A 27,044-nucleotide genomic window follows, 5' to 3' on the forward strand; every position below is an offset into this window, starting at 1 on the left:
GTCGAGTACTCGCCCACCCCTACCTAAATGTTAATAGGAAATGTGAGCTATCATCATGCCAAATTTCAGCCCAATCCGTCCAGTAGTTTATGCGTGATTGAGCAACACACAAACATACACACAAACTCACAAACTTTCAGATTTATAATATTGGTAAGATAAGATTGTATAACAAAGCACAAATATGAAAAATTAATTTTTATTTTTTCCTCTAATTTTTTCCCGTCCTATATCATGATTTCGCCCATTCGGGAAGGTTAATATTCACTCGACAAACACTGCAAATTAAGGTTAAAAATTAAAATTAATGAGTTTAACATTTTGCAGAATAATTTGTACTACTGAGATAGGCCTCCTGAAGCAGTTTCGAACTGATGAACGTTACGATTTTTGCGTTATATTTGCTGATAGTTACTTATGATTAACTGTAAACTGGTAAAAACCCAATAATTATTACAATTAAAATTATGTATTTTCCAAAATTAACTTACACAGTCGAGCATCGATTGGATAAATTGTTGTGTCGTCTGTCTAACATGTATTTTATTAAAACTACCGGTAGACATTAAATTCAGTGAGTCGGTGGCTCAGTCGGTAGCGTCGCGGACTTCGGGCCCAAGGCAGCGATGTCGTGGGTTCGGATCCTGGTCACTGCCGATAACATTTTATCAGTACAGTTCACCTTTGTACTGTACCGGCTCACTCCTTGCTTTGCTGTAAACGATCCACGCACGGGCGCTTAGTCTATGTGGACGGGCAAATGCAAGGTTAAAAGAGGCCGCCAACCTCTTTTATAAAAAAAAAAAAAAAAAAGGAATGTAGCAATTATGGCTGTGTTTACAGGTTGATGCGGAAGAGTGGATGAGTCCTACGCAGGTGGGGGTTTGAACCTAACAATCTGAACGAGATAGAGTTTGCTGTACATTTAACTGAAAGATTTTATAGTTGGATATGAATATGATCCATGCATTTCTTACCTTAGTTCTGCTTTATGTTGTTTTTGTAACTCTAATTCTCTTTCTCTTAAGGCTTGTTGTCTTTTATGTTCTTCTTCCTGTTTAGACAGATCAAAAGTTAAAACAATCACTCAGCCGGAGAGAGGAAAGAGACAGAAAAACTTAACCACTAACTCTTCTCCTACCCTGAAGACGTACAGGAATAAAAAGTATAGCTCCTTGTAATTTTACCAGCTGATCATTATTAGTCACTGATTTTGAATAGTGCATGTAAACTTGTCATCCTATTGCAAAATCTAAAGTCTTTTCAGGGAATTTCTATATAGCGAATACACTGGAGGGAACAAAAAAATGTATATTTATTGTGACCATGAATAGAATAAATTGATTAATTGATCACATGTTAATTATTCACATATTGAATGACTTTTTCTTTTCCTTGGTTCATTGATTCCCTTGAATTATGTTTGATTAAAATGGAAGTAATTTTTCCCGTGTTTTGATTTATTTAAAATAATGTTGTTATACCTTTTTACCATGTAAGAAACAGTCTTACATTCTAACACAGAGCACACCTCAAAACTGGTGGGACAATGCAATGGCAGCAGTCATTTTAAAATTCCACTAAAGAGAAAGAACAAGAGATATGATGCTTACTCTACCTCAAATGGATGTGTAGCCTACTGAATTTAGAAATGTTCTGATTCTAAGACGGACAAGACGGTTAATGAATAGCCTTGCCTCAAGTGGCACCAATGAGAAAAATGTACAGCTTTTTGAACGGCCCTAGTAAGATTTTAAAATCATTTATAGAGCTAAACCATATTTACCTGTTCCTGCAGCTTGGCCAAACGGGCAGCTTCTTCTTGTCTCCTTCTTTCTTCATGTTCTTGAGATTTTTGTTGCTGCAATTGTTTCTTCTTTAGTTGCTCTTCTTTCTGTTTTTCTTTTTCAATTGCTATTTGCCTCATTTTCTCTTCTTTTTCTTTTTCAGCCTTTGCTGCCAATCGTTCTTTTTCCTTTTCAGCTGCTTCTCGAGTTGCAGCCACTTTTTGTAATTTTTGTTCTCGTTTTCTAGTAAATAAATATAGTTACATAACTAAGTCTGTGTATTTTAAAGGTATCTTATCTAGTTTTTAGAAGTGCATTATTTCTTTTTCTTTAAGCATCTACTCTAACTTTATTCTTATACTGAGTAAGCACTAGCACGGGGTATAAAGGAACAAGAAAATTAATATTCAAATTTTTGTGCATCAATTTTAATGATGAATTCATACTAAGTTTGGTGAGTTTACTGGTTTTATTGCAACTAAGTTAGTGTGAGTCAACAGTAAATCTAGCTAACCGTTGAAAATAATCATAATGCATAGGCCTACAAGATTCACTAAATGAACAATTAAACTATTTACTTACCTCCTTGTCTCCTCAGCTGTTGCTTTCAATACCTTTTCTTTCTTTCGTTTAGCTTCTTCCTCTTTAGCTTGCCTTTTTGACCGTTCTTCTTCCTTTCTCTTCCTTTCAGTTTCTTCAGCAGCTTGCTTGTGTATTAGACTGCTTGGCTCTGGCCGGTTAGAAGAGCCTAGTCCTTTGTTTATCTATAGATAGTAAAAACAATATTACGTTCTGAGACGAGGGTAGGCTTGATCACACTGCATTCAGCAGACAGGCCTAGTGAGGCTCTTGCAGCTTTTGTAAACCCATGAATGACTAAAACTTGCTTTGGTAATTCAGTAAATGAACAAAAAGCTTTTTTCTGTACAGTAAACCTTCAGCCTCTTATAGATGGTACAACACATCATTGCAAGTTGTTCCTATCACTCGACTCCACATTTAGGTTTAAAACTAACAAAGAAAAATATATATTACACTTGAGCAGCCTATACAATCCCAAAGGTGTATTCATTTGTGGAAACACAAGGATGACTAGTATGTAGGTGAGAGTACCTGGGTTTTGTGTGCAGATTCTAAGCCAGGAGTTATTCTAAGGTTGGAGCCGAGAGGTGTCATCCGAGCTCTCTCTGATGACATTGGAGGCTTGGTACCACTAGCTTGCAGCTTGGCCATTGCGATATTCTGGAGTGGTAAAGTAGAGTTAGTATTAGATCAAGTTACAGTGGGAGTTTTCATAACCAGTTCCTCAACCGATTATAGATTGGTTGGAGTTTTTGACTCCAAAAATAAATGTTGTGTGCTATATTACTTACTCCGGGAAATGGTTCTATGCGTCAAAATAATTAGAGAAAATCAAGAATAACATTTTTTACAAAATTGCTTCGTTAACCAGATATCCGCCATTTTGTTTTTGCACATTAACACATTATGATCATTATGAAACTTGGTGTGCATGTTAAGGTAGAAGAGACCCAAGTTAGAAAAGAAATTCATCTTGATTCATCTTAAGATTTCAAAATGGCGGCCATTTACATGTTTTAAACTTAAATTACTAAAAAAATGGCTGCAAAAAGATTGAATAAGAAATAGCTGAATTATTATGATTTTTAGTAGAAAAATAGGGCAAACCTGAATAGCTTGGCCTTTTTCTACTACATTTTACAACTAAACATTGTAATATTTCAGCAATTTCTTATTCGATCTTCTTGATCTTGGGATTGTTTGATAGGGAATTAAAAATTCTAAATAAAAAGTGATCTTGCAATTTTTTATAAAATCCACCATTTTTTGTAATTTAAATATAATAAACGGTATCAGCATTCTGACACATACTTTCTCCCATAAGTTTGTCAACAACCTTTATCATGTGTAAGCGGTGAGAGTAAATATACGGAAATGGGATTTGTACAATTTTGTTCAGAATTTAAAGGTCTATAACATACAAAATTTTTATCAAAATCGTTCGGGCCATATTTGGGAAAATCAGATTTTTCTGTTATTTTATGGGGGTTTTATGGGAAATTGACATAATTTACGATAACTTTTGAACCGCAATTTTTACAGAAATGGGATTTGTACCATTTTGTTCAGAATATAAAGGACTATAACATGCTAAATTTTTATCAAAATCGTTCGGGCCATTTTTGGAAAAATCCTATTTTTCCGTTATTTTATTAGGTTTTATGGGAAAATTTCCTATTAAAAATAAAAATTTCTAAAAAATTAAAAAAAAACTATCAAAATTGTATGGACAACATTGTATAGCACTATGTTAAATCAAAACCGGATTTTTTTCTAAAATCCTATTTTTCGTAGTTTTATGGGGCTTTTATGGGAAAATAACATATTTTACCATAACTTTTGAACCATAATTTTTACAGAAATGGGTTTTGTACCATTTTGTTCAGAATTTAAAGGGCTACAACATACTAAATTTTTATCAAAATCGTTCGGGCTATTTTTGAGAAAATCCTATTTTTCCGGTTTTTTATGGGTTTTTATGGGAAAATCCCCATTAAAAATAAAAATTTCAAAAAATGAAAAAAATGCCTGGAGATACCATGGATTAGAACCTACATACCAAATTACATCGAAATCGGACCACAGCTGTAGTCTCTAGCTCTGTACACATCCACACACACACACACACAGACATCACTTCAAAAACCACTTTTTTGGGTCCAGGGGGACCCAAAACGAATATATCCACTCAAAACTCAAACTCAAAAATTTTGACGAAAACAATACTTTCTCCATATACTATGGTATAGGGGGAGAAAGTAAAAATTAAAATGGCCGCTATTTTGAAATCTTATTATGAATCAAAATTAATTTTTTTTCTAAGAGGGCCTCTTCTACCTATACCTTCTACACATACCAAGTTTCATAATTATCGGTTGAAAAACTTTATAAAAATGTTAATGTGAAAAAAACCAATAAGGGATATCTGGTTAACAAAGCGATTTTGGTAAAATGTTATTCTGGATTTTCTCTTTACCATAGAACCATAGAACCATTACCGGTACCCGGATTTTGACTGTTTACTTACAGGACACCCTGCATATGCATACATTACAGCTTTTGACAAAATAACACCCTATTTGTAATTTTTGGAGCAGCCATTTAAAATCCATGATAGCCTTAGCTGAGTTTTAATACTTCTGTAAGTCAGGAAAATTATAAATTTGTAAGCATATTCACAAAAATGCTGATGGAGATTAGTAACCTATATTTTATTGTGCATTTTTTAGGTGTAAAAACAGGTTAATTTACATTCATCCAATTGATGAAAAGAGAGAAAGTTGGAGCGTTCAACACTTTATTTCCAGGCTTGAGGAATGATGAGGTCATATTTTTAAATTATTTCAGGAGATGTCAATTTTGTAATTTCGGAATAAAAGACACACTTCCCGCCATGTCTTCTCCCAAATGCATCTAGTCTTATCCCACAGCACAGGCCTTTCTTGAACCAAATGAATAACAGTTCATTGTATATCACAAATACTTCAGCAATGCCACTTTAATGTCAAAACTATAACCCTTAAAAATGAAAAAAACACAAGCTTTAAACCAAACAGGCAACAACGTTGTGCAATTTCAAGCATATCCAACACTGATTTAGCGGACAGTGTCAGATAAACCGAAATGTGTGTATGCACGTATTTGGTCACATAGGCCACTGTTTCGGCGGAAGCGGAAAAATTTACGTTGTTGTAGTGGCAGTGGGCGGCTGCACAGCTACTGTCAGCGGTAAAAAAAAATTGTTTTTTTCCGTCCAATGTGTTCCAATGTGGTCATATATTCTTTCACGCCACTGTTGGTAGGACGGCGATGCAGAATTTAAGCTGTGGTAGCATTTTTAGCATTTTGCTAGACACAACCTAAAAATGCTTCATTCTTTTTGCAGGCTATATTGCTACAAAAAAATTGAAGATGTAATATTACTGGAAAATATTTTTAAAATGCTTAAAGAGTAATATTTTTGCTACAGTTGTCTGAGAGTTTGTAGCATTTTTGCTAAAACAAATTCCATCCTCAGCCTATATCCTGCGGGGACGTCAAATAATCCGTGGTGGACCCCAACATGTGTGTCCCCAGCTTTATTCCACTTCAAAGATATTCAAATCAAATTAACACATTAATGTCTACAAACTGAAATCAAACTTCCCCTCAAACCATCTAAATTTTCAGACTACAGAAAATGGTAGGTAACTCTATATGGCATATATAGGTAAATGTGGCATAATTACCCGAGTTTGTTTGGAGCTTTGGACCTCAGTGGCAGATACAACAGGCATATTTTTCTTTGTATTTCTTGTTAGTCTTCCAACTGCCATTTCTTCTTCACTTTCATCAGTTCCATTTTGCATCTTTTCAAAGTCTTCAATTCTCTTTTTGACAAGTTCCCTAAAAGTGTTGATTGGTATTTTTACGTAAATTATAAAGTTACAGTCAAAGTGTAGCATTTGGCAAAATTTTCTGGGTTGGTACAAACTTTTAGGTCTGATAATAAACTACAGTTTAAGTTGGGTTTTACATTTTGAACATGTAGCTAAACAAGTCACTTATGGCTTTGTGTATTGTATAAGACAAATAAGACATTTATTAGTCATTCAACAAAATTACAAAATTTGCAATAGACATTGTTCATATGATTTACATTGATATAAACATAAACTATTCCAATCTTAGTGATTTTTAAAAACATGAAAACTACAGGTAATTATTCAAATACAAGTATTTGCTTGTGCACCTACCTACAACTAAAAAGAAAATGTACATGCTTCTAATCTTGCAAAAATGAACATTGTTGATCATTTTGTAGATATTAGATGGATAAACACTCTCCAGCAAGAATGAAAAAAACCTTGAAATAATTACTGTACATAGCATGTATATTTATGTATACACGCTAGTATGTCAGTATATATTCAAGGGAAGTACTCTGTTCCATTTGTTATTACATTTCCATTAATGTTTTTTCAGGGTGTCCACCAGGCCAACCAGAAAAAAATCATGAGTAATTCATGAGAAAAAAAATCCAGGTAGTTCAGTTTTACTTTTCATACTAATATTTCCAGAGTGTTTTGCGCCAACTCTCGCAATGCTGTTTTAGCGCTAACACAGCTCGCTATTTTAGCTATCGAAAAGAGCATTCTCAGTTAAAGAAACCAAATTTATGATTCATGAAATATAGCCTGACACAAGTATTAAATTTTTATATATTTCTGATTAAATAATCCGAAAATTAAAAACTAATCCTTAAACCTGCAATTTATTTAAACTAGCCAATTTAAATTCTAAACTCTTCAAAAACACATTAAATAAATAGGTACCACGTTAAAGGTTAATGAAGATATTACAAAATATAAAAAAAACTTCCTATAAGTTTGCCATTTTGAAATTTTTGGTCAATCCAAACTTGAGGTTATATTGTGAATTGTGATCATCTAACACTGTCGTAGAAACACCATCATCGTTTTCTGCTATAACTGAAAAATCCCGGATATCTCACTCAGTAACAGAAACATCACCACTGTCTTTCGTGGTCATTACAAAATTCTGATATTTTTCAGGGGTAACGTCATCGTCTGCTCCCGCGGTCACGGAAACGACATCGTCGTCTCCCACGGTTACGGAAACGTCATCGTCGTCTCCCACGGTTACGGAAACGTCATCGTCGTCACCCGTGGTCATGGAAACGTCAACGTCTGCTCCCGCGGTCACCAAAACACCATCGTCTGCTCACGCGGTCACGGATACGTCATCATTGTCACCCGCGGTCACGAAAACGTCATCGTCGTCACCCGCGGCCACGGAAACGTCATCGTCTGCTCCCGCGGTCACGAAAAAGTCATCGTCGTCACCCGCGGTCACGGAAAGGTCAACGTCTGCTCCCGCGGTCACGGAAACGTCATCGTCTGCTCCCGCGGTCACCGAAACACCATCGTTTGCTCTCGCGGTCACGGATACGTCATCATTGTCACCCGCGGTCACGAAAACGTCATCGTCGTCACCCGCGGCCACGGAAACGTCATCGTCTGCTCCCGCGGTCACGAAAAAGTCATCGTCGTCACCCGCGGTTACGGAAAGGTCAACGTCTGCTCCCGCGGTCACGGAAACGTCATCGTCTGCTCCCACGGTTACGGAAACGTCATCGTTGTCACCTGTGGTTATGGAAACGTCAACGTCTGCTCCCGCGGTCACCGAAACACCATCGTCTGCTCTCGCGGTCACGGATACGTCATCATTGTCACCCGCGGTCACGAAAACGTCATCGTCGTCACCCGCGGCCACGGAAACGTCATCGTCTGCTCCCTCGGTCACGAAAAAGTCATCGTCGTCACCCGCGGTCACGGAAAGGTCAACGTCTGCTCCCGCGGTCACGGAAACATCATCGTCTGCTCCCGCGGTCACGGAAACGTCATCGTGGTTCCCGTGGTCACGGATACGTCATCGTCATCATGCGCGATCGCGGCAAAATCACTAACAAATCCCACGGCCGTTTAGACATCATCGTCTTCTTTTGCGGTCACAAAAACGTCATCTTCATGCGCAATTGTGGCAAATAGAAAATTCCCGGTAAAATACAAAATTCACGCATAATTCCTGGTTTTTTCCTGGTTCAAAAAATTCATGCATAATTCCCGGTTTTCACTCAATGAGGTTAAATGAGTAAAATATTTTCATAAACAAACTAAGTTGCCTGTAAAAATTACTACACTGTATTTATGACATAGTAAATACTGAATAACTAATTACAGTAGTAGCAATTTTGAGTTTTTATGCATATAAGATTTTGTTAATAGCATCACTAAAAAAGGTCTAGGACTCTTTTCCTAACTTTAGCATTTTAAAGGAGATTACAAACAGAACTTCTTTATGTCAATGTCAATCAAACAATACACAAATTGTTCAAATCAGTTAACACGTTCGCTACTGCACTAGTACAACATTTTTCATTCATATAGACCAGCGACGGCCCATTTCTACTCATAGACTGCCGTCGTATATATGAGACGGTTAGTCACTTTAAAATAAACGTCGCATAAGGCCCTGAATTCTCTGCAGTGGTCTACAGGGATGTCTGTCGCACAACTTTGTCACTTGGTCTGTGGATATGATGATTGGTGACGTAATATGATAGTTGGAAAAACTGTTTTTAACTTTGCTGCATCACTGTATGTATGTATGCTGCATTATCCTATGTATCGGGTAGCTTTTATATTTGTTCAATTATGAACTTCTTTTGAAAAATCTATTTTTATTACTTATTTTCACAAAAATAAGTAAATAAGTTTATGTTTTTTGTTTAAAAACATGAACAATAAAATTCTGTCGCATATATGGGGCGTTTGGGCTATTTGAAGAAAAATATAATAATTTTAACTATAAACTGGGCATCGCAAATATGCGACATTACAAAAGGTTATCAAAAATATAAAAAAAACAAGAATACATTATTTACAAACACGATTGCAACGTATTACAAAGTAAATGATCACTGTTTAATAGGTTTTTGCCCGTGGTCTGCGTGTACTGTTAACCAAGTGACAGTCCGTCTATATGTAAGATTAAATAGCATACCTCGGTCCGTGGCATTGTGAATGTTTTAATGGGAAAGATTCTAATCACAAAACTTATGACTATTTATTGATAGTAATAAACAATATACAACAGATTTAATGCCAACCTTATCAAACTCACCCTTTAGCTGGAGCAGGTGATAGCGGTACAACCCTGTTAGTTTTGTTTGTTAACGGATTATTCTTTAATTCAGATACCAAATGGTCTTGATCGCGGTCATTGTTTAGATTAGTTGTTTTTCCCTTTCTGATTGTTTTGGTTCTGGATCTCACACCACTTGTTTCAGTGTCAGAAGAATCAGATTGGCTTCCTTTCTCGTTTTTGTTTTTTAAAGTTTTTGTCTTTGGTTTCTGGTCTGAAATTTCACCATCAGATTTTATATCCTGACCATGTTCATTGTGTTTGTTAAATGTTTTAGCACGAGATTTGGCCTTGATTTCTGGACTAGATGACGAGTCAACTCTTTCAACTTCATTTACTTCATCATCTGCTGATTTTTTCAAAACCTTAGTTCGGGATCGAAGGTTTGGAGATAAGTCAGGTTTGCTAGCAATAATATGAGTTTCATTATTTCTGTTCACATTTTCTTTTTCTTCCACACTAATAATTGTACGTGTCTCCCGGCTCCTTAATATTTTTGTTTTACTCTTTGTTACAGTAGTATCTATTTTTTCAGTTACTTGGATCTCTTGTTTTTCAATAGTCCTCTTTGATAAGACTTGAGTTTCCTCTCTTTTTTCATCAACAACATTACTAATTTCTTTAGCACAAGCAGATAGTATATCCGAATTAATGTTAGCAATCTGCTCATCAAACCCTTTAAATTCCTCATCACATTGTTCAACTAAAATAGGAGAACTTTGTGCAATTGGTAGATTTGTTTTTAGGAGCTGAAATTCTTCTATTTTTGAAATAGATTTCTTTTTAGTTGATTTGGGTAAAGGATCTGAATTAGGAGGCTTACTTTCACCAAACAAATCTCCACTCTTTTCTCTAGAAGCCCGGTCTAAACTTCTACTAGATCTTGTACGACCAGTATGAGATTCAATGGTTGGTGTGTCTATTTTTTCGATGGAAACAGAACAATGTTTATTAATTTGAGTTTCGCTATTTCCAACATTTTCAATTATGTTTTTGTTAGTTTCAACAGAGTTAATATCATCTGTTTGAGAGCTACTGCTGCCTGAAAATTAAAACAAATTAGTTAAATTAATCCCGTTAAATTGAAGTCCCGTTTAACTTCATAAGTACAGTATTAATGAAACTATTGATTGGATAAGTTAAGCTGAAATAAACAAAACAGAATACAATACAAACAAATAATCACACCTGATTTTAATAAGGTAATAAATTGAAAGAATAACATACAAATAAGTACAGCTGAGGTATTTTTAACATTAGGTATATGGAAGTTCCCTTTAGAAAGCAATCACGAACTTAAAAAGCAATATATGAAATAATGGATAGTTTAGAGCAAGGTTTCTCGTCATGACGAACATTTTAAGTATATGGTTTATGGGGGTGTGACTTTTAGTTTTCTCAAAAGTTCATGGGTAGGTACTTTGGGTTTTATATAATTATGGATTACCTCATTATTCAAAGAAAAATAACAAAATTAGTTATTTGTGCAACTAGTGAGCAAAGTGAGCAATTGCCTCACTCGAGAGAAATCCTTACTCACGAGCCGCAGGCGAGTGATGAATGGTTTCTTGAGTGAGGCAATTGCACTTTGCACTCGAGTTGCACATTATATTTTTCCTACAGTTCCCATAAAACAAATAAATTGGTAAAGAAACGTAACATATTTTTACACAGAAGTGAACTTTTAATATGACATTTAATGTGATGACAAATACAACAGTACAACAGCTGACCAGCTGATTTACGGCCAGTGCTGCCAACGTATTTCGCGTGCATACGACCTTGTCTGCATGTTACGCGCTCACTATTTCGTGCCTTCACGTTGCAAATCTGGAGTGAGACAAAGTAATTAGACAATGTTAACATTGTCTCACTGATGAGCGAATTGGCCACTTTGCTTTCTCAAATCAGTGAGAGAACATGTACATTGTTAGGTAACTGCAGGAAAAATTTTATTTATTTATTGTATTTCAATATTGTAATCCTAATATCGTATCCTAGTATGTATGTTGATTCCATAGGATATGTGGGAGTGAATTAAAAAATAATATATTATCCTGAGAGTTTCCAAGTTACAAACCTTGGACATAAGCTGCAAGGCATAAATGTCAGACGGTAATTTATTTACTAGGTACCAAGTTTATGCAACTATCCCAGGAGAGATTTTCATCAATGACCGTATCTAGTATTTGTTCATAAACTTCTGACGAATTGGACTGTTTAGTTCAGTAACAGGTGTTTGGCTCCAAAGTACGTACAACTTAATGAATAACAATACCATATAGTTTTATTACCAGCTGATTGATTTCTCTGTGTTCTGCGGCACTTAGCAGGGGGAGATGACACAGCCTTTGCCTGCTTGTCATCAAAATTTGTTGGTCTTCTTAATTTTGTATTCAGCTGAACCAAGCTTTGAACTTGGGCTAGCTTGTGTTCTGCAGCCTACAGACATTTCATTTTGGATCAAATAAATTAAAGAAACATAGTTGTTCATATCTACATACCATTAGTATAAATCTCCATTATTATTATAAATTGCAAAGAAAACAAAAAAAAACTGTCACTTCCAAAAGCCTTAATCGCTGTAGCAAAAAAAATTATAGGTTTTGCACATTGCACTTATTTTATAAGCTTTAATTCTCACCTGGGCAGCAGCTCTTCGACTCCTGTTAGACGATGTAGATGCTGAAGAATCATTCAGAGAAACACAGTCTGAACTGTCAGACCTTGCCTCAGCTTTGACTCGAGCCTCCGAGGACAGGGTTGATGTTTTAGGTGGCCGTCCCCTCCTCCTCGGCCCTTCTTTCTGCTGATCTTCTAAAATTACATTTATACCATCAAACAACTTCCATAGACACTATTGTTTATTCTTCAAAACTAAGTGTCATGTGAAAATAGTTTTTAGTTTTTGCACAGACTTTCTTTAACAACATTAACAACAGTAAATGAGCTGCAATACGAATAGCAAGCCAACGAATATATTTAATAATTAGCTTACTACCATCATTTAGGCCTAATTTTAGGCCTAACCAGAATTTTATAAATGTTTACTCCAGCATATGATATGCATCTATTTAATAACATAAAACTATCTTTGTTTGCATCTATTTAACATACAACTAGCTTTGCTTGGTAAATGTTTAGAATTGGAAAATAAACGCAAACACTAACAGTTTGTTTGGTATTCGTCTGTTTAAATATTGTTTTTTTTTAACACAACTTTACCTAATGAGTTTTTGTTGAGACAAGAGTCAGCTTTATTTATAAAAAATCAAAGTTAAATAGTAAATACTAATACCAACTTATATTTTTATATCCTTATTTCAATCAATCACTTGGTCAAAATGTGTAAACTATCTTATACAATTTAAATTATTTGTTCGAAAAGAACAAAAACTGTAAGTAATTTATTTATTTAGTCTTAAGCGTTAAATTTTTTTCAAGCAGAGCATTCCATTTTGTTTATACAGTAGAACCTTGATAAGAAGGCCCTTATGGGGATGATCAAATATGACTTGTTATCAAGGTTGACACCTTATAGAGGTTTGCAATAACATGCATTTAAGGGCAATTTAAAATCATGGGTATTTGAAAATGACACTTGTTATTGAGGGTCTTCTTATCAAGGTTCCACTGCAGTGCAACTTAACAAATTTATCTTTATTCATTATAATTTATATTCGGTGTTAAAATTTTTAAACCACATCCCGAGTATAGCTTGGGGTTTCAGTTCAATATATGTTCAATAATATATATATTTTTTTCTTTCTTTTTTCAATTCAAAGATTAAGTGGTCGGAACATGTTGAATATCTATAAAATAAATTACAATTATTTGTTTCGTAACTAGATGTGACTGAAGGTATCTACACTGTATTTTAAATGTTATATTATTACCTACGCATATATTAAAGATTAAATGCTTTCAAAGTCAATGTTAGGTAGGCCTATTTCAGGTTAGGATTGCGTTATCCACGATCTCCTACCTCACACCAAGACCTCAACCCTACACTCGTCAGTGTAATGCCTTATAAGCACACTAGCGCTTGCAGGTGAGATTCAATGAACAAACACCCCGCGCTATACTCGGGCTTAAGATTTAGTTTTAACACCGAATATAATTGTAATGAATAAAGATAAATTTGATATCATTGAAAACATTTTCCCATGTATTACCACCTAAACTTGCAATTTTGCAATAAACTTGACAAGGCATCTCCCGAGGCGTCATTATCGTATTCCATGATTGCGGAAATATCGTAAATACTTCCCGTAGTCATAAGTCAAGGAAGAAACATTATCATAATTTACCGTGATTGCAAATGCAACCAAACCTATGACATCATTAGATAGCAGCAGCATCGTCTCCCGCGTTCACGGCCCAATTTAATATCACGGTCTAATATCTCCCCGCTCCCCGTCGGTGGTGACAGGTAAATCATTTTTCCGTAATCGCAGCTGAATCCTAGATATATCTCTCGCTAAAAAAGATACGTCATTGTCGTCTTCCGCAATCCCGGCCAAATATTGAACATCTGCGGCCGCGGAGACATCGTCAATGTCACCCGTGGGGAAATGTTCTCGTCGACATCCGCAAAAGCGTAGGCCTATTCTTTCAATTTCGTGAGCGTGATCCTCACGGATATAAAAACTTTTACTTTTAATTATGCATTATTGTATTGAATACTGAGAAAATCGGCTCGAGCTTGATTTGATGACTGTCCTTAATCTCTCAAGCTTGTAGTCCAGGCTCTGCTTGGCTCGAAAATCGACATTATAGGCCTATTACAAAAATCAAACGTTTCCAAAGCAACCCGATTTTGAACCGATCTGATTTGGTCTGAGGCCCTTAGGTAAGTAACATTTTTTACCTGATTCGATGTAAACTAAACACATCTAAAGTGCGGAGTAAATAAATCTAAAGGGCAGCCTCCTAATAGTAAGGCATGAAATGAAATGAAATGAAAATCCTTCTTTAGCATCAATGAAAGAATGGAATTATTTATTAGCTAGTGCCCTAGCCACCTAGGTTAATTTGCCGATTTGGTCGTAACAAAATTGTCAAGTTTATTTAGTCGAATCAGCATAGAGGATCCTCTATGGTGTCACCCGCTGGGGACTAGGAGGATTAAAATTAATGTTTTACTTTCCTAGGCCAGCGGCCACATTGGTTATAAATACGGCCCTATTATTATGCAACAAATTTTGACTGCGTCTTCACACAATCCACGAGGACAGTTAATGCAAACTGCATGACTGATGACAATTCTTTTACGGTCGGTCAGTAATAGTGTTAGTTTAGCTGTTGTAAACTACTTGAACTATAGGTTTGAACACATTTTCATCATAAAAAAGGGATTTTAATTCTCATATAAATATTGTTATGATAGGGGATCCGTGTGGCTGAGCCTGTCACACTATCGTGGGCCCGTGTGCCGGTGAAATTTACCGAAAAACCCGGTCAAGGCTCACGGGCCCCCCAAGCTCGCGGCCCCCCCGCACCGTGGGCTATCGCCGCCACAGGTTACACTGAGAACAAAATTGAAACACTTGAGATGAAAGAAATAAATCACTTACAGTTTTGTTCTCTTCATAAATCATTAAAATTGGATGAGATAGTTTTAGTTTTCATATTTTGACCAAGTGACAGAAATAAGGTGCAAGGATTACGCCCATGCGATTGAAAGATTTAGACTTTTGCCATGATCGCGGATGTCAAAAACATTCCCCTGCGTGTGACGATGACGATGATGATGTCTCCTCGGCCACGGGAGACCTATTTCTGCACACGCCACACCCAGACAAAACAGCTCAGAGAACTAAACAGCTTTTAGTTGCAGTAATTTGTTTTAATTTTATTTTATCCTTTAAAAATCAGGAATTAATTGATTTTGAAGAATCAGGACGATGATGATAGCCAATGAATGATCGAATGATTCATCCATATGGTCTGAGCCCAGCCAAAGCTCATGTTCATGTTCAAAGCTCATCACATCCTAATAAGCACATCCGAGGCTAATTAGGTGTAATATTTTCTCCTCCCAAAATAAATAACACCTTACAATCTTAAGTCACTTAGTTTAGTTACCCCTGTGAATAATTGACAATATGATCATTAAAAACAATGCACCTTGGACAAACTTACCACAAGTTGTGTTGCTGACAACAGTGTTGCTGCCATCATTTGATTTAATTTTGATAGACTTATTTTTTATCCAATTCAATATTTCTTTAAGATCTTGAATATCATTCTGAAAAAAAAATAAAACAGCAAACAATGTATTTAAATTAATTATCAAAAATTCTTTTAAAACTATTTTTAATACTTTTTACTGTAAAAATATTTACTCAGAGAACTTGGGTTTGTACAGGCAAAATCATAGCGGCATCGCATACAGGGATTTGAATAATTTGTTTGTTAGCAAAAAAATTTACTCCACGATTGATTTTTAGTGAATTTTCTTATAGGAGTAGTTAAGCTATTGCCGTGGTATGGTATAGTACGACCTAGACCCAGGATCAATATTACTTTTCATTTTGATGTCCCTAGAGTAGGCCTTCAATCCGTTCAAATATTTATACCATGTGTCTGTAAACGCTATAACGCCCTATTTTGATGAAATTTGGCTTGAAGGGGTAGGGTGGGATAAACTTTAATGAGCTTGCTAACCAGCATGATTGGTTCATGAGAACAGGGTTTTGTGGGGTAAAAATTGGTTTTTCTCATTTTTGACGTCCTCAAAACATAAAATTTCGCAATTTAGTTTAAAAGCATTTTAAATACCTTAAAAAAATAAAATATTATTTAGTATATTATGTAGCCTAAGTGTTTTTACAGTTATTGGTTATGGTAGGCCTACGGAGAAATTTCAATAAAATTGTTAATTTAAAATTCCCAAGATATTCTTAAGGAGATTAAGTAAACTGTTGTAGTTTGTTGATATTAAGATCAAACTTGGTAAACTTATTTATTTTATACTAAGCAATTTATATTTTATTAAAAAACACACTTTATTACCCTCCCTGTAGCAGCAAACTAGGTAGGGCCTACTCGTTAAAACTAATGTAATTTTAAAATAGATTTAATTGAAAATCTAATAAAGAAAATTGAAATTCCCATAATCTACAGGTTTGCTGAGCGTGGTTCATTTATACAAAGAACCTTTGATAACACCGAGGTCGCTAGGACTTTGATGTTCAGGGTTACAGCAACACATTTTGATGAAAAATACTTTTAAAATATATGATTTAACAATAGGTACCGTTCATAGCAAGTAAAAATATCCAAATTGTGTTTTTTATGCAAACTTTTTTGTTTTAATAAGGTTGTGTTCTTAAAGATAACAGTAACACAAACGTGCTAAGCCCTTCTCAAAATTGTCTTAAAAAACTTAAAATGCAATATGATTAAAATTGTGCTAAACCAACACAATAAAGTAGGCCTATTTAAAATTACACAATCAAATGGTTCTGATGAAAGGGACTTAATTGAAATTTGTATTCGTTACTTAGGTTGAATAAAAGAGTTATTGATTTATCTTTCCAGTTTAAAAAGAATAAAATTACTTTTTGATTGAGTTTGACCTGAGCTATGAATTACTTGACCCTATGAAGTCAATATCAAAACATTGCGATGACAAATGCCACTATTGCTACCCTTTACGTTCTCAGGGTGTCTACTACATTCTGGATAAAAAATTCATGGACAATTCCCGTACATTTAAGGGCACTTTGGCGTAACCTTTGTCGGTGTCATTAGGCCTACCGAATAATTTTCCTGATTGGTCAAACTGTATTAATCTTGTTATTAACTGTAGTTGTACCAGAGAGAAGAGTAAATAATAATAGATAGCCTAAGAGTTAAAAATTTCAAAATAGAAATTTATTGACAGTAAACAAGCATAGGCCTACCTATACTTTAGGTAAAACTTTTATAGTGTAACAGAGAAACGCAATCATTGTCTCCTGCGATAGCGACAAATATCTCCATCGGTCACGTTAACTTCATAACATAGCTTATCCGATCCAGGCGGATTAATTTGGCACGATTCGCCCTGGCACAACGTTAGGCTCTCGACTACTTTTGAAAAAAATAAATCTTTAATGCATATTGTTGCTCAGTTCTTAGTACAAAATCAAGGTATGGTAAGCGGCTACCAATAAGCAATAAGCACAGAGTAAGATTATTGTATTTTCATTTGCAAAGTTAATATCGACACATAGCAATCATTAGTTGTTTATCTAGGCTCAATTACATTTTCTTAATATATTTTACAGCTCTTTCAAGAATCAAAATACCAGGCCTAGGCCTAATTATTTAGGAGGGCCTAAATAAACTGGGTAACAAACAATGAGGTTATAATAGCAGCAAAGTCACTATCATCATTCTAGTTCTTAAGATTTAGATTGCTTAAAGCATACAACTCAATAAATAAATATATGGGAAACAAAAAACATTTAAACCTGAATAGCCAACAATATAAGACAAAGATACAGAAAATGCAATGACATAATTTGAAACCAAGAAGGCCTACATAGTGATAAAACATTAATGCAAATAACAATGCTTGTAGTTTTGTCAATTGAAAGATAAAACATCCATAAAAAAGGGGTTAACTTACAAAATAAGACTGTAGATTATTTACATGTTTAATATGAAACCATAAACAGTTTTATGGCACTAGGCAATGGCCGCGGCAAAATGAATCTTCAAGCCAAGTACAAGTAAGAAGTGAAATTTAACAGCCATTATAAAGCTATTATTTTCACGATAAAATAGGTTTGGGATCTCATAATAATTCCTCATAATATAATCTCATAATAAGCCCTAGTAATAAAAACAGAAGTTGTAAAGGAATAAAAGTGATACAACTTTTATGAGCTAGCTAACTGAGTCAACAGTTCTTGGAAGTACTTGACTTGACACTTGATTGTCGTGATAAAATATTAATGGGTTTGAGATTGTTAATGGGATTTTTATTGCATACTCTAGTAATAAATTATGAAAATGTAAACAAACATCTGATAAACCTTTTATGTGCTCCTAACCAACTAGCGATCAATAAAATTATGACCCATTAAAAATTTAAGGACATAGTCTGGCATTTAAGGACAATTCCCGTACATTTCATGGCCAGTAAAAAATTAAGTACAATTCCCGGTTTTCCCGGTTGGTAGACACCCTGTCTGCAGACAGCTCATCCAGCTTGTCAACGGTTGGTGGCCAACCTAATGTGTGATTTACATTTTCTAGGTTAGTTTTTTTTTTAAATTGACTTTTTGTGGTTTTATTTTATTTTAATTTTTTTTTGTGGCCTGTGGGCCGTAGGTAGGAGACCCCTGGTCTAGAGGTTGCGGCATTATCCCTTATATACAATCCTTTGATGATTGGCAGGATTTGAACCCGGGATCTCAAGCACCAACGTCATAAGCTCTACCACTAAACCAGCTTGCTCTGTTTTCTAGGCTATTGCGTATCATGTGACTTTAAAATAATAGCCTACTAGAACTTATTAAATAATAATAATCTTATCTTAACAAATCACTAAATAATTGATATTTTTACTTTATTTTACATTACATAGAAACAAACATTAATAGCTACGTAACCAGTAGGCCTAATTGTTTTCCAGCCAAAAATTTAAAAACATAAATTCGGGCCTAAAACAACCTATAGCAACCTGAGGGCCCACATGATCAAGGGTGTAAAGTACTAGATCAATTTGCTGTTAAACAGCTACATACAAAGCAAAGAAGACTTTGCCTGCAATTCACATTCATATCCAATTTGTAATATCAATATAGTGATGCAATTGGATTCATTTATATAATGGCTACAATAAAAATTTGGAAAACGATCAATCTTTTGGATTGGGTTGCAATTTTCTATGCAATTTGCAACTATTGAACGTTTTCTTGGGAGGTTAGAGAAAAGTATAGGTTTTAATTAACTTTTCATTCATTGCTTGGGGCCACAAAATCTAGATGCTTGTTTATGTAGGTCTACCTATTTTAATCAAATTTAATTTGGCAAATTTGTTAATTTCATACTAAGCAATCTAGGTTTGAATCAAAAACACATGTTCCCTCTAGCAGCAAACCTAATTTCTTAGGCTACTCATTAACACTCATGAAATTTAATTAAAGGAAATAAATCTGACAATTTTAAGGGAATATTTTAGAGTAAATCTAGCCAGGTTAATGGAAATTAGCTTAATAGTCTACAGGTTTGCTGCGGCGAGGGTATATTTTTTATCATATGGAACTTAAAAACGGTTAATTATGATATTGGGTGATAAACTGATGAATTAGTTATTAAACTACTTTAGCCTACATAAGTTACATGAATTGGGGGAACAAACTAACTCTAGATTCTTACCTCTACGTCAACATCTTCCTGATTCCAAATTAGCCTGGATTTTTGAAGTGGTCCTTTGAGTTGAACTTTTAATGTTTCTAATATTTTCTTCATCTTTTTAAATCTTGCAATAAGTGATGGCGGCCAAAATACAGTATCTGAAAAAAAATGTTTACTAAATTTTATAATTGTACACATGATCTGTTATTTAGGCTATTTATTTTGTTTATTCTAACGGTTTCTCCGTTAGCCTCCTAGATACAATTTTGTGGTAACACTAGGTTTACAAGATGGCAGGTGTTAAAAATTGTAGGCCTAGTTAGTTAAGTAGGCCTATGTAATTCATCCTAGTGAAGCAAAAATAAATAAGTTAAGTTATTGTCAGTGATAACAGAAATCTTACAATAATAATAAATACAGTAACTAAATAAGACTTAAGAACTACAATAAATACTAGGCGTAACAAAAAAGTACCTATGCCAAGTAATAATGGTAAGACGTGATAGACTTTACAACAAACAATAGGCCTAGGTAACAACAACAATAAATAAGACCAACAAAATGGTAACCAACACAGGCCTACAACAACATCCCCATAACAATAACAAATTATAGACTAGGCCTTTATACATGTAAACAAAAAGTTAGCGATAAGAATAAAAGTATGACTAGCATTTTGTGAGTGGGTGTGTGCAAATGACTTATGGATAGGACACTGTGTCAACACCATACCATGCTGAATATCACCAACTTTCATGTGTATCACCTCGCCTACACTCACGATTACTAGAAAAATACCGGTATGGATCATAAACATAAACAAAGTGACATTGTTGGCCCGAATCCTATACTAATAGCATTGAATATATTTTGGCAGTTCCATTTAAGCAATGTTACATAATGTTTATTTCGGGCCAAAAACGTCATTTGTTTATGTTTATGATCCATACCGGTATTTTTCTAGTAATCGTGCCTACACTGCACCTTACTGAGGTAATACCAGCCTCAAAACAAAAACTAAGATGTGGCCCATCTATATATATAATACGCTAAGCCGATTTTTGTAAACAGAACTCCTCCCACATTTTTGGACCGATTTTAAAGATTAAAGTGTCAAAAGAATGGCCCTGATCTGTAGTTTTGCAAAGTGTTTTTAGTTTTTTTGAAATCTTTATTAGTCTGGGCAGGATCTTCCATCAAAGTAAGGTTTTCTCCCATAAGAATAACATGGGGGAATCTAAATATTTAATTGGAAACTTTGTCTCCACTAATTTGAGAGAACGGCTGGACGTAGAAACTTGGTAGAGGTCTCCAAAGAAAGGCCTTGGTCTGTAGATGAGTTATCAAAAGAAACACGAAGTAAAGTCCCTTAGGGCTCTGCCCCAGGAGCCTTTAAAGATCCCTCGACACATTTGCTTACATTTTGGAAAACACTTTTTAATGAAACAGCTGTTAATTTTTAAATTGTGCTTTAAACAACACATATTTATTTGGAGTTTCTGAGTTATCCAAAAGATGTAATTGCTATGTTATTTTCTGATTTTAAAATTGATATAACATTCTATTACGAAATCAGTGGAAATTCCTTTTATCACAGAACTTTTACAATAATTTCTTATTGAACTATGTAATATCTGTTGTACGGGTTGTTGTCTGCCTTTAACACCACTTTTGCCTATATTTTATCATATTATTCTACGGATCATCATAGGTTCATGAAATTATTGTCATACATGTTTTCAATCATTGGACAAATCTTCGATTGTGTAATACAATACAAAATAATACAAGTGCAGAAGAGCACGTTGCCCATTTGAGCCGTGTCCATATTTTTTTTAAAGTTTATAGTAGTTTATGAGGTTACAGCAACTGGATAAAACATTTTACAATATTTATGTATAAATATGTGCATGATTTAGAAAGTCATTAAGCTGTATAACTGCAATTTACTACAGACTATTCAGAGAGGTTACTTCGATGTATTCATTCAGCATAGTGAACCCATAATATGTATATATATATATATATATATATATATATATATATATATGTATACAAATAAAAATTGGAACTCTTAGAGAGCCTTTGAATGTTATTAGAATAACAAAATGGGTTGTGCATGTTTACTAGCGCTACTCAGCAACAAAAACCATTTAATTTATCTCTAAAAAATATATTCTTAAAGTGCACTAAGCAGCAGCCTAAAAAATAGTACGTAACTTTACCCATATAGTTACAAAATGCCCGAACTAGCATTGTCACATTTATAATTCGGCTTATAGTTCTCCAACAGATTATTTATTTGCAGAAGAAGTTTGTTGTGCTCTTATCGTGTCTAATAACATCCGAAGACAGAAACCTTGGCTAAAATGGTACCTATCTTTAAAAATTATTTCAGTGGCCCATATTACGGGCCGTGGCCCACTGGGTTGTTAACATGATTAAAAATAACACGACAGTTGGTTGTAAAATAGGCACAAAGAGTATAACCAGCTACTGTCATGACAGAAATGTCATATTCCTTTTAAACTAAGTTAGATCACATCATCCTTTATAAGATACGTTGTTTAACAATGCATGTAAACGTCAATATTTACGTAGCTGCCAATTTACAGTATTTTTTGCTTTTTGCAAATGCCGCATGCTATGTCAATTGCATTATTAGTTGCCAACGAAGGCGCACAACCATATAAACGAGGAGGTCCCTAAAAGTCCAAGAATAAAAGCCAACTTGACTTCAAGTATATTCCACTACACCTAACTTTCTGTAGATGAATTAGCGTAAACCCATGAAAGTAACCGTCGATTTCGACGGGTTTCACCTAGTTAGGGCTCTATTACACTTGGTCACCAGGCGACGTATATATATACCTATATACATTGTTAGTGTAATTCTGAAAATATTTATTTGTTGTTAATGGTTTGATAAATGGTATATCTTATGGTGATGTTATATTGTTACATGTTCATAGTACACATTTTTTTGCTGTGCTGTTGAATTTAGACTAGGCCTATTGTATTAATACGTTGCTGCTGTTGTTGTTGATTACCTATTTGTAGTATTTGTATCACATCTTGCTTTGATTTTTATTGTTATTTCTTGGTAATGTTTCAATGTAATGGGTTTCCCGTTGGAATAAATAAATGTCATAAATGACGTCACCAGTGACCGGACTGGTTGGAGGGAACTGGTACTTACGGCGCCTATTCGGCCTACACTAGGGTCACCGGTTGCGTCACCAGCCTTTGGTGACTGACCGGTGACTCTGCCCCGTGACCACAAGCAACCACTGGTGACAAAGATTTGTCGCTGGGTATTGAATCAAATGGCACATATTACACACAATCACCGCTGAGTGCGTCACCACTGTATATTTGTGTTATGCAAGTTAATATTGTTGCCAGTGTAGTGAGTGGACGTAATGTCTGAATGGTATGAAGAAATTCTACTTTTTGCTCTTTTGTTGAGGAAAAGGAGGAGACGAGCAAGGTAAATGCATGTGCACCCCCAATGAAAATGTAGTGGTAGGCCCTACATCTTTTTCACAACTACATTTTACACTAGACTGGCTTCCTTTCACTGAGTCGTCTTCCCTTTTTCCTTTCCCTGCATCTCTTCCCCGTTTATTCATTAATGTTTGTTCACTGGAGATTTTTTAAACTGAAAAGGTAAGACGTGGATAACAGAGCACTTTTTCCTTCAACGAGGTGACAGCGCTGAATGTATGTAGTCACTGGAGTAGAGGAACTTTGGGGGTTGGTCTCACTCTTGGTGACTTCTGGTGTTGAGGCTGGTTGCCCGTACAGTAACCGGCGACGTCACTGGTGACGTTGCTTGGTGACCAAGTGTAATAGGGCCCTTAACGGCACCACTTAAACAGGCACTACAAATCACTTGTTCACACAGGAAGGCAGGAAAAGGCTTCTATGATGTTCTCTTGAGTAAGTATCTTTAGGTGTCCCTCTTGACAGTTACAAAAGGAAGAAGAAAGCCCAAAGAAGTAGAAGCGAGACAAAGCCCCTTGACTTGCCCTCAGCAACCTGGACATCCCATGATGGTAGGAGTTAGTTGTTTCTTGCTTGGAATTGATTACAAGCAAAATAAAGCGAATAAAGTTTTGGACCTGGTTCCTCTCTAAGGGACAGAAAAGTATCTATTATTCAGCAAAGATGTGCAGTTGATGAGACCATTCACGAGATTGAAGAGGAACTGCAGGGATGAAACAGGCCCCAGGTCATAACATCTCCTTCTCGCGAGTGGTTCCAATAGGCCTAGCCTATTTCTCCAGGGAGACTAGGGATATTCTGAAAGTGGTTTAAGTTACCCCAATCTGAGACCAATCAGTCTAATAGGCTAAATCTTCTTTGTATCTTGTCAAGCATTCCATCTGATAACGCTAGTCAATGATTTATTTATTTATTTTACGGTAAACACCATTTTTACAATAGATAATACATGAGGGCAAGTTCAATAAAATATTTATAAATAATGGCCTATATAAGTTGGATTCAGATACATCTTGCTGACAAAATAAAAGATTGCTTACATGAAAAATTACACCAACAGGATTGTACCAAAAATGCTAACAAAGATTGGATAGGCCTAATGCGTATTATAAATCCTAGTTGAACAAGCATAAACATTTTTAGAGAAAAATAACGATTACCAAAACTAGATAACAGTTGATAAATATTTCAATATAATAACAATAACAAGCAAAAATATAAATATGTTTGATACAGTAATGATGATACAGTAGGCTAAAACTTATCACCAACAAGGTACAGTAACTTAGCCTACTTTAGAAAAGTTACTCGGAGTAAAACTGGTGTATTTTGGAAAAGTTTTTTACAGGCCTAGGTCTATTAAAATCAGAGCTGTCAAAATCTCACTTGTTTGGTTTTGTAACTAGGCTTACTGCAAACACTGAAAGTCAACAGAAAAATGTGTTCGAAGATGCAAAAGTCCACTCAACATGTTTAAAACTAAATAGCCTGCAAGCCAAATAAGATAAGGACCGAAAACATGCATGAATTACAATTAAAAAATATTCACTTTTTAATAATAAGACACTAGGACCTACCAACTAATGAAATTCTTAAAAAACAAAGTATGTCCTATCTCTTTGTCTGAAGTTCCTTGCCAAATTAGGTAGGTATACAAAATTAGACCTTAAACTATTTTACTTACTTACTGTTTTTTTAAGACAGAGTGAATCGTGATGAGGAAAAACGCGTGTTTTATTTCAAAATACACTATCACAAGCCCGACATAATAAGTAAAACTCGCTTACGGTGTAAAAATTAACGTTAACATTTCAGAGGAAATAGCCGAAACCCGAAACGAAATAGGCGGTTAAAATTGTCAATCTTAAACCTTAAACCTAAAAAAGTATAAGCCCAGCTGATTGTAAAAACGGTTTTGCCACCTCACTAGAGAAAACAACATTTTATTATTTTTGCGTACATATATACGCCAGTGATTTGTTTTAATGGTTAATGAGGGCTGTAAAAACAAGAGGTATTTATTCGAAGTCTTGAATAAATTCGTCGTCAAAACTAATATTTTTTTAACCAATAGTCCAATTACAAATGAAAGCTGGGTCTACAATCCTCATGCTCACTCTGACACTTACAAAAAACATCCTCTGGAGCTATTTAATCTATGGCCATCAACTTTGATTACTGTAAGTAGATTTCTCAAAATCCCAACTGAGAAAAGATTACAATTAATAATTATTTCACCACGCATGAAGGTAAGAAGGTTTTGAGTTAAGCCTCCGAATCACTAATCAATACGTGTACTGGTGAAATCCAGGACCTGCTGTCAAGTGATCCTTTTGACCTTGAAAGGCGACCGGTTTCGACCCTCACAGGGTCATCTTCAGGCGGACGTCGTCATCGTCTTTGCGTTCTTGCGAACACGTCGTTTTTTAAAAAACATTGAGGTTTACAGTTTTTAACATTTAAAACACTTAACACAAATCACGAAAAATGGCCAATAACTATTATGGTACCGATCGGTGGTGCGGCGGGCGACACGGAAGTTGAGTCTAGACTACAAGTTGAGCAGTCTAGAGTGTAACAGGTGAGATATAGATATCCCAAGATGTATTTTTTTATAGTCACCGGTGTCACTGAAGGGGGGGGGGCGCCAAGGTCCGCGGCCACCAAAGGTCGGCGACCACCAACCTGACTCAGAATTTGTGGTGCGAACTGGCTGATCCTGGACCCAAGGTGGAAAGATATGGACCAACGGTGCCGGGGGACGACGGAACACAGTTTGACTTGACCGGCCATGACTAAGTCTTCTTTATATAATTAATATGTATTTGTTTTTTACTGATACTATGATTATTATGGCATTTAAAATATAACTCAATAACTCATTTATTCAACAAAAGTAACAAATACAGATTTGCATTAGAATGTCAAACAAATTATATCTTTACGTCCAAAATTAAAATAAATAAATTGTGCTTCAATCAAACGAAATTGTCACTACGAGTGACAATTTTCACTCGTAAATTAAGTTTGAAGAAGCTTGAGCTGCTTCTTCAAACTTAGTTAAACCACAGATCAAACATAAACCCATCAGCGACACATTCACGGACACTGTGTAGCGACTCTTGGCCAAGATATGATGAGAGTAAGCTTTTGCGTGTATTGCAACAACTATTCCAGTTCCAATATCATTTCAATAATTAATTATTTTGTTACTTTACATTATTGTTAATTATTACCAATATTATTATGTTTCACAACTATTGTAATATTAATATTTTCTACTGAAATAACCACAACCTCAAAAATATATTTGACTAGCTGCCCATGGCTTCACTCCGTTTAAGTTAATGAGTATTAATTTTATTTACAGCGTTTATTTCTTGTTCAATGATGACATTATTCACAGAAGTGTTAACAAAATAAACAAGACATTAACAATAATAACATCGTGGTTTGCCCAGATCTGAGACACCCTGTAAAAAACATACTCGTTAGTCTATGCTTCGACGTAGCCTCCTGTTCTCAGTTGCTTCGCCAAGATGAAAGTTAATGCACCAGGAACATTGTTTAAAGATTTCAGAAATTTTGAGGGGGTTTTTTCAATAA

At 35.1% G+C, this 27,044-nt stretch overlaps 1 protein-coding gene across 2 annotated transcripts in view; it reads right to left on the reverse strand.

Annotated features, from left to right (window-relative positions):
- LOC128987746 (inner centromere protein) overlaps positions 1 to 25,284 on the reverse strand; it is a 41,027-nt gene extending 15,743 nt beyond the window's left edge. The window contains exons 1-11 of one of the 2 annotated variants that reach the window (XM_054408758.1): positions 25,127 to 25,284; positions 19,953 to 20,089; positions 15,720 to 15,825; positions 12,220 to 12,392; positions 11,870 to 12,017; positions 9,555 to 10,617; positions 6,098 to 6,254; positions 2,901 to 3,029; positions 2,370 to 2,551; positions 1,787 to 2,030; positions 978 to 1,054 (exon numbers count right to left, since the gene is read on the reverse strand). In XM_054408758.1, coding sequence (XP_054264733.1) covers positions 978 to 1,054; positions 1,787 to 2,030; positions 2,370 to 2,551; positions 2,901 to 3,029; positions 6,098 to 6,254; positions 9,555 to 10,617; positions 11,870 to 12,017; positions 12,220 to 12,392; positions 15,720 to 15,825; positions 19,953 to 20,045 — 2,372 coding nt within the window. In that variant the 5' untranslated portion in view covers positions 20,046 to 20,089; positions 25,127 to 25,284. Of the gene's footprint in view, positions 1 to 977; positions 1,055 to 1,786; positions 2,031 to 2,369; positions 2,552 to 2,900; positions 3,030 to 6,097; positions 6,255 to 9,554; positions 10,618 to 11,869; positions 12,018 to 12,219; positions 12,393 to 15,719; positions 15,826 to 19,952; positions 20,090 to 25,122 lie in introns of both variants that reach the window. The other variant, XM_054408766.1, reaches the window with a different exon arrangement.
- Positions 25,285 to 27,044: the final 1,760 nt, after the last annotated feature.

This window comes from Macrosteles quadrilineatus, unplaced genomic scaffold (genome assembly GCF_028750875.1).
Source record: "Macrosteles quadrilineatus isolate MER2022 unplaced genomic scaffold, UCM_ALF_1.0 Scaffold_1__1_contigs__length_201487025, whole genome shotgun sequence".
NCBI lineage: Eukaryota > Metazoa > Arthropoda > Insecta > Hemiptera > Cicadellidae > Macrosteles > Macrosteles quadrilineatus.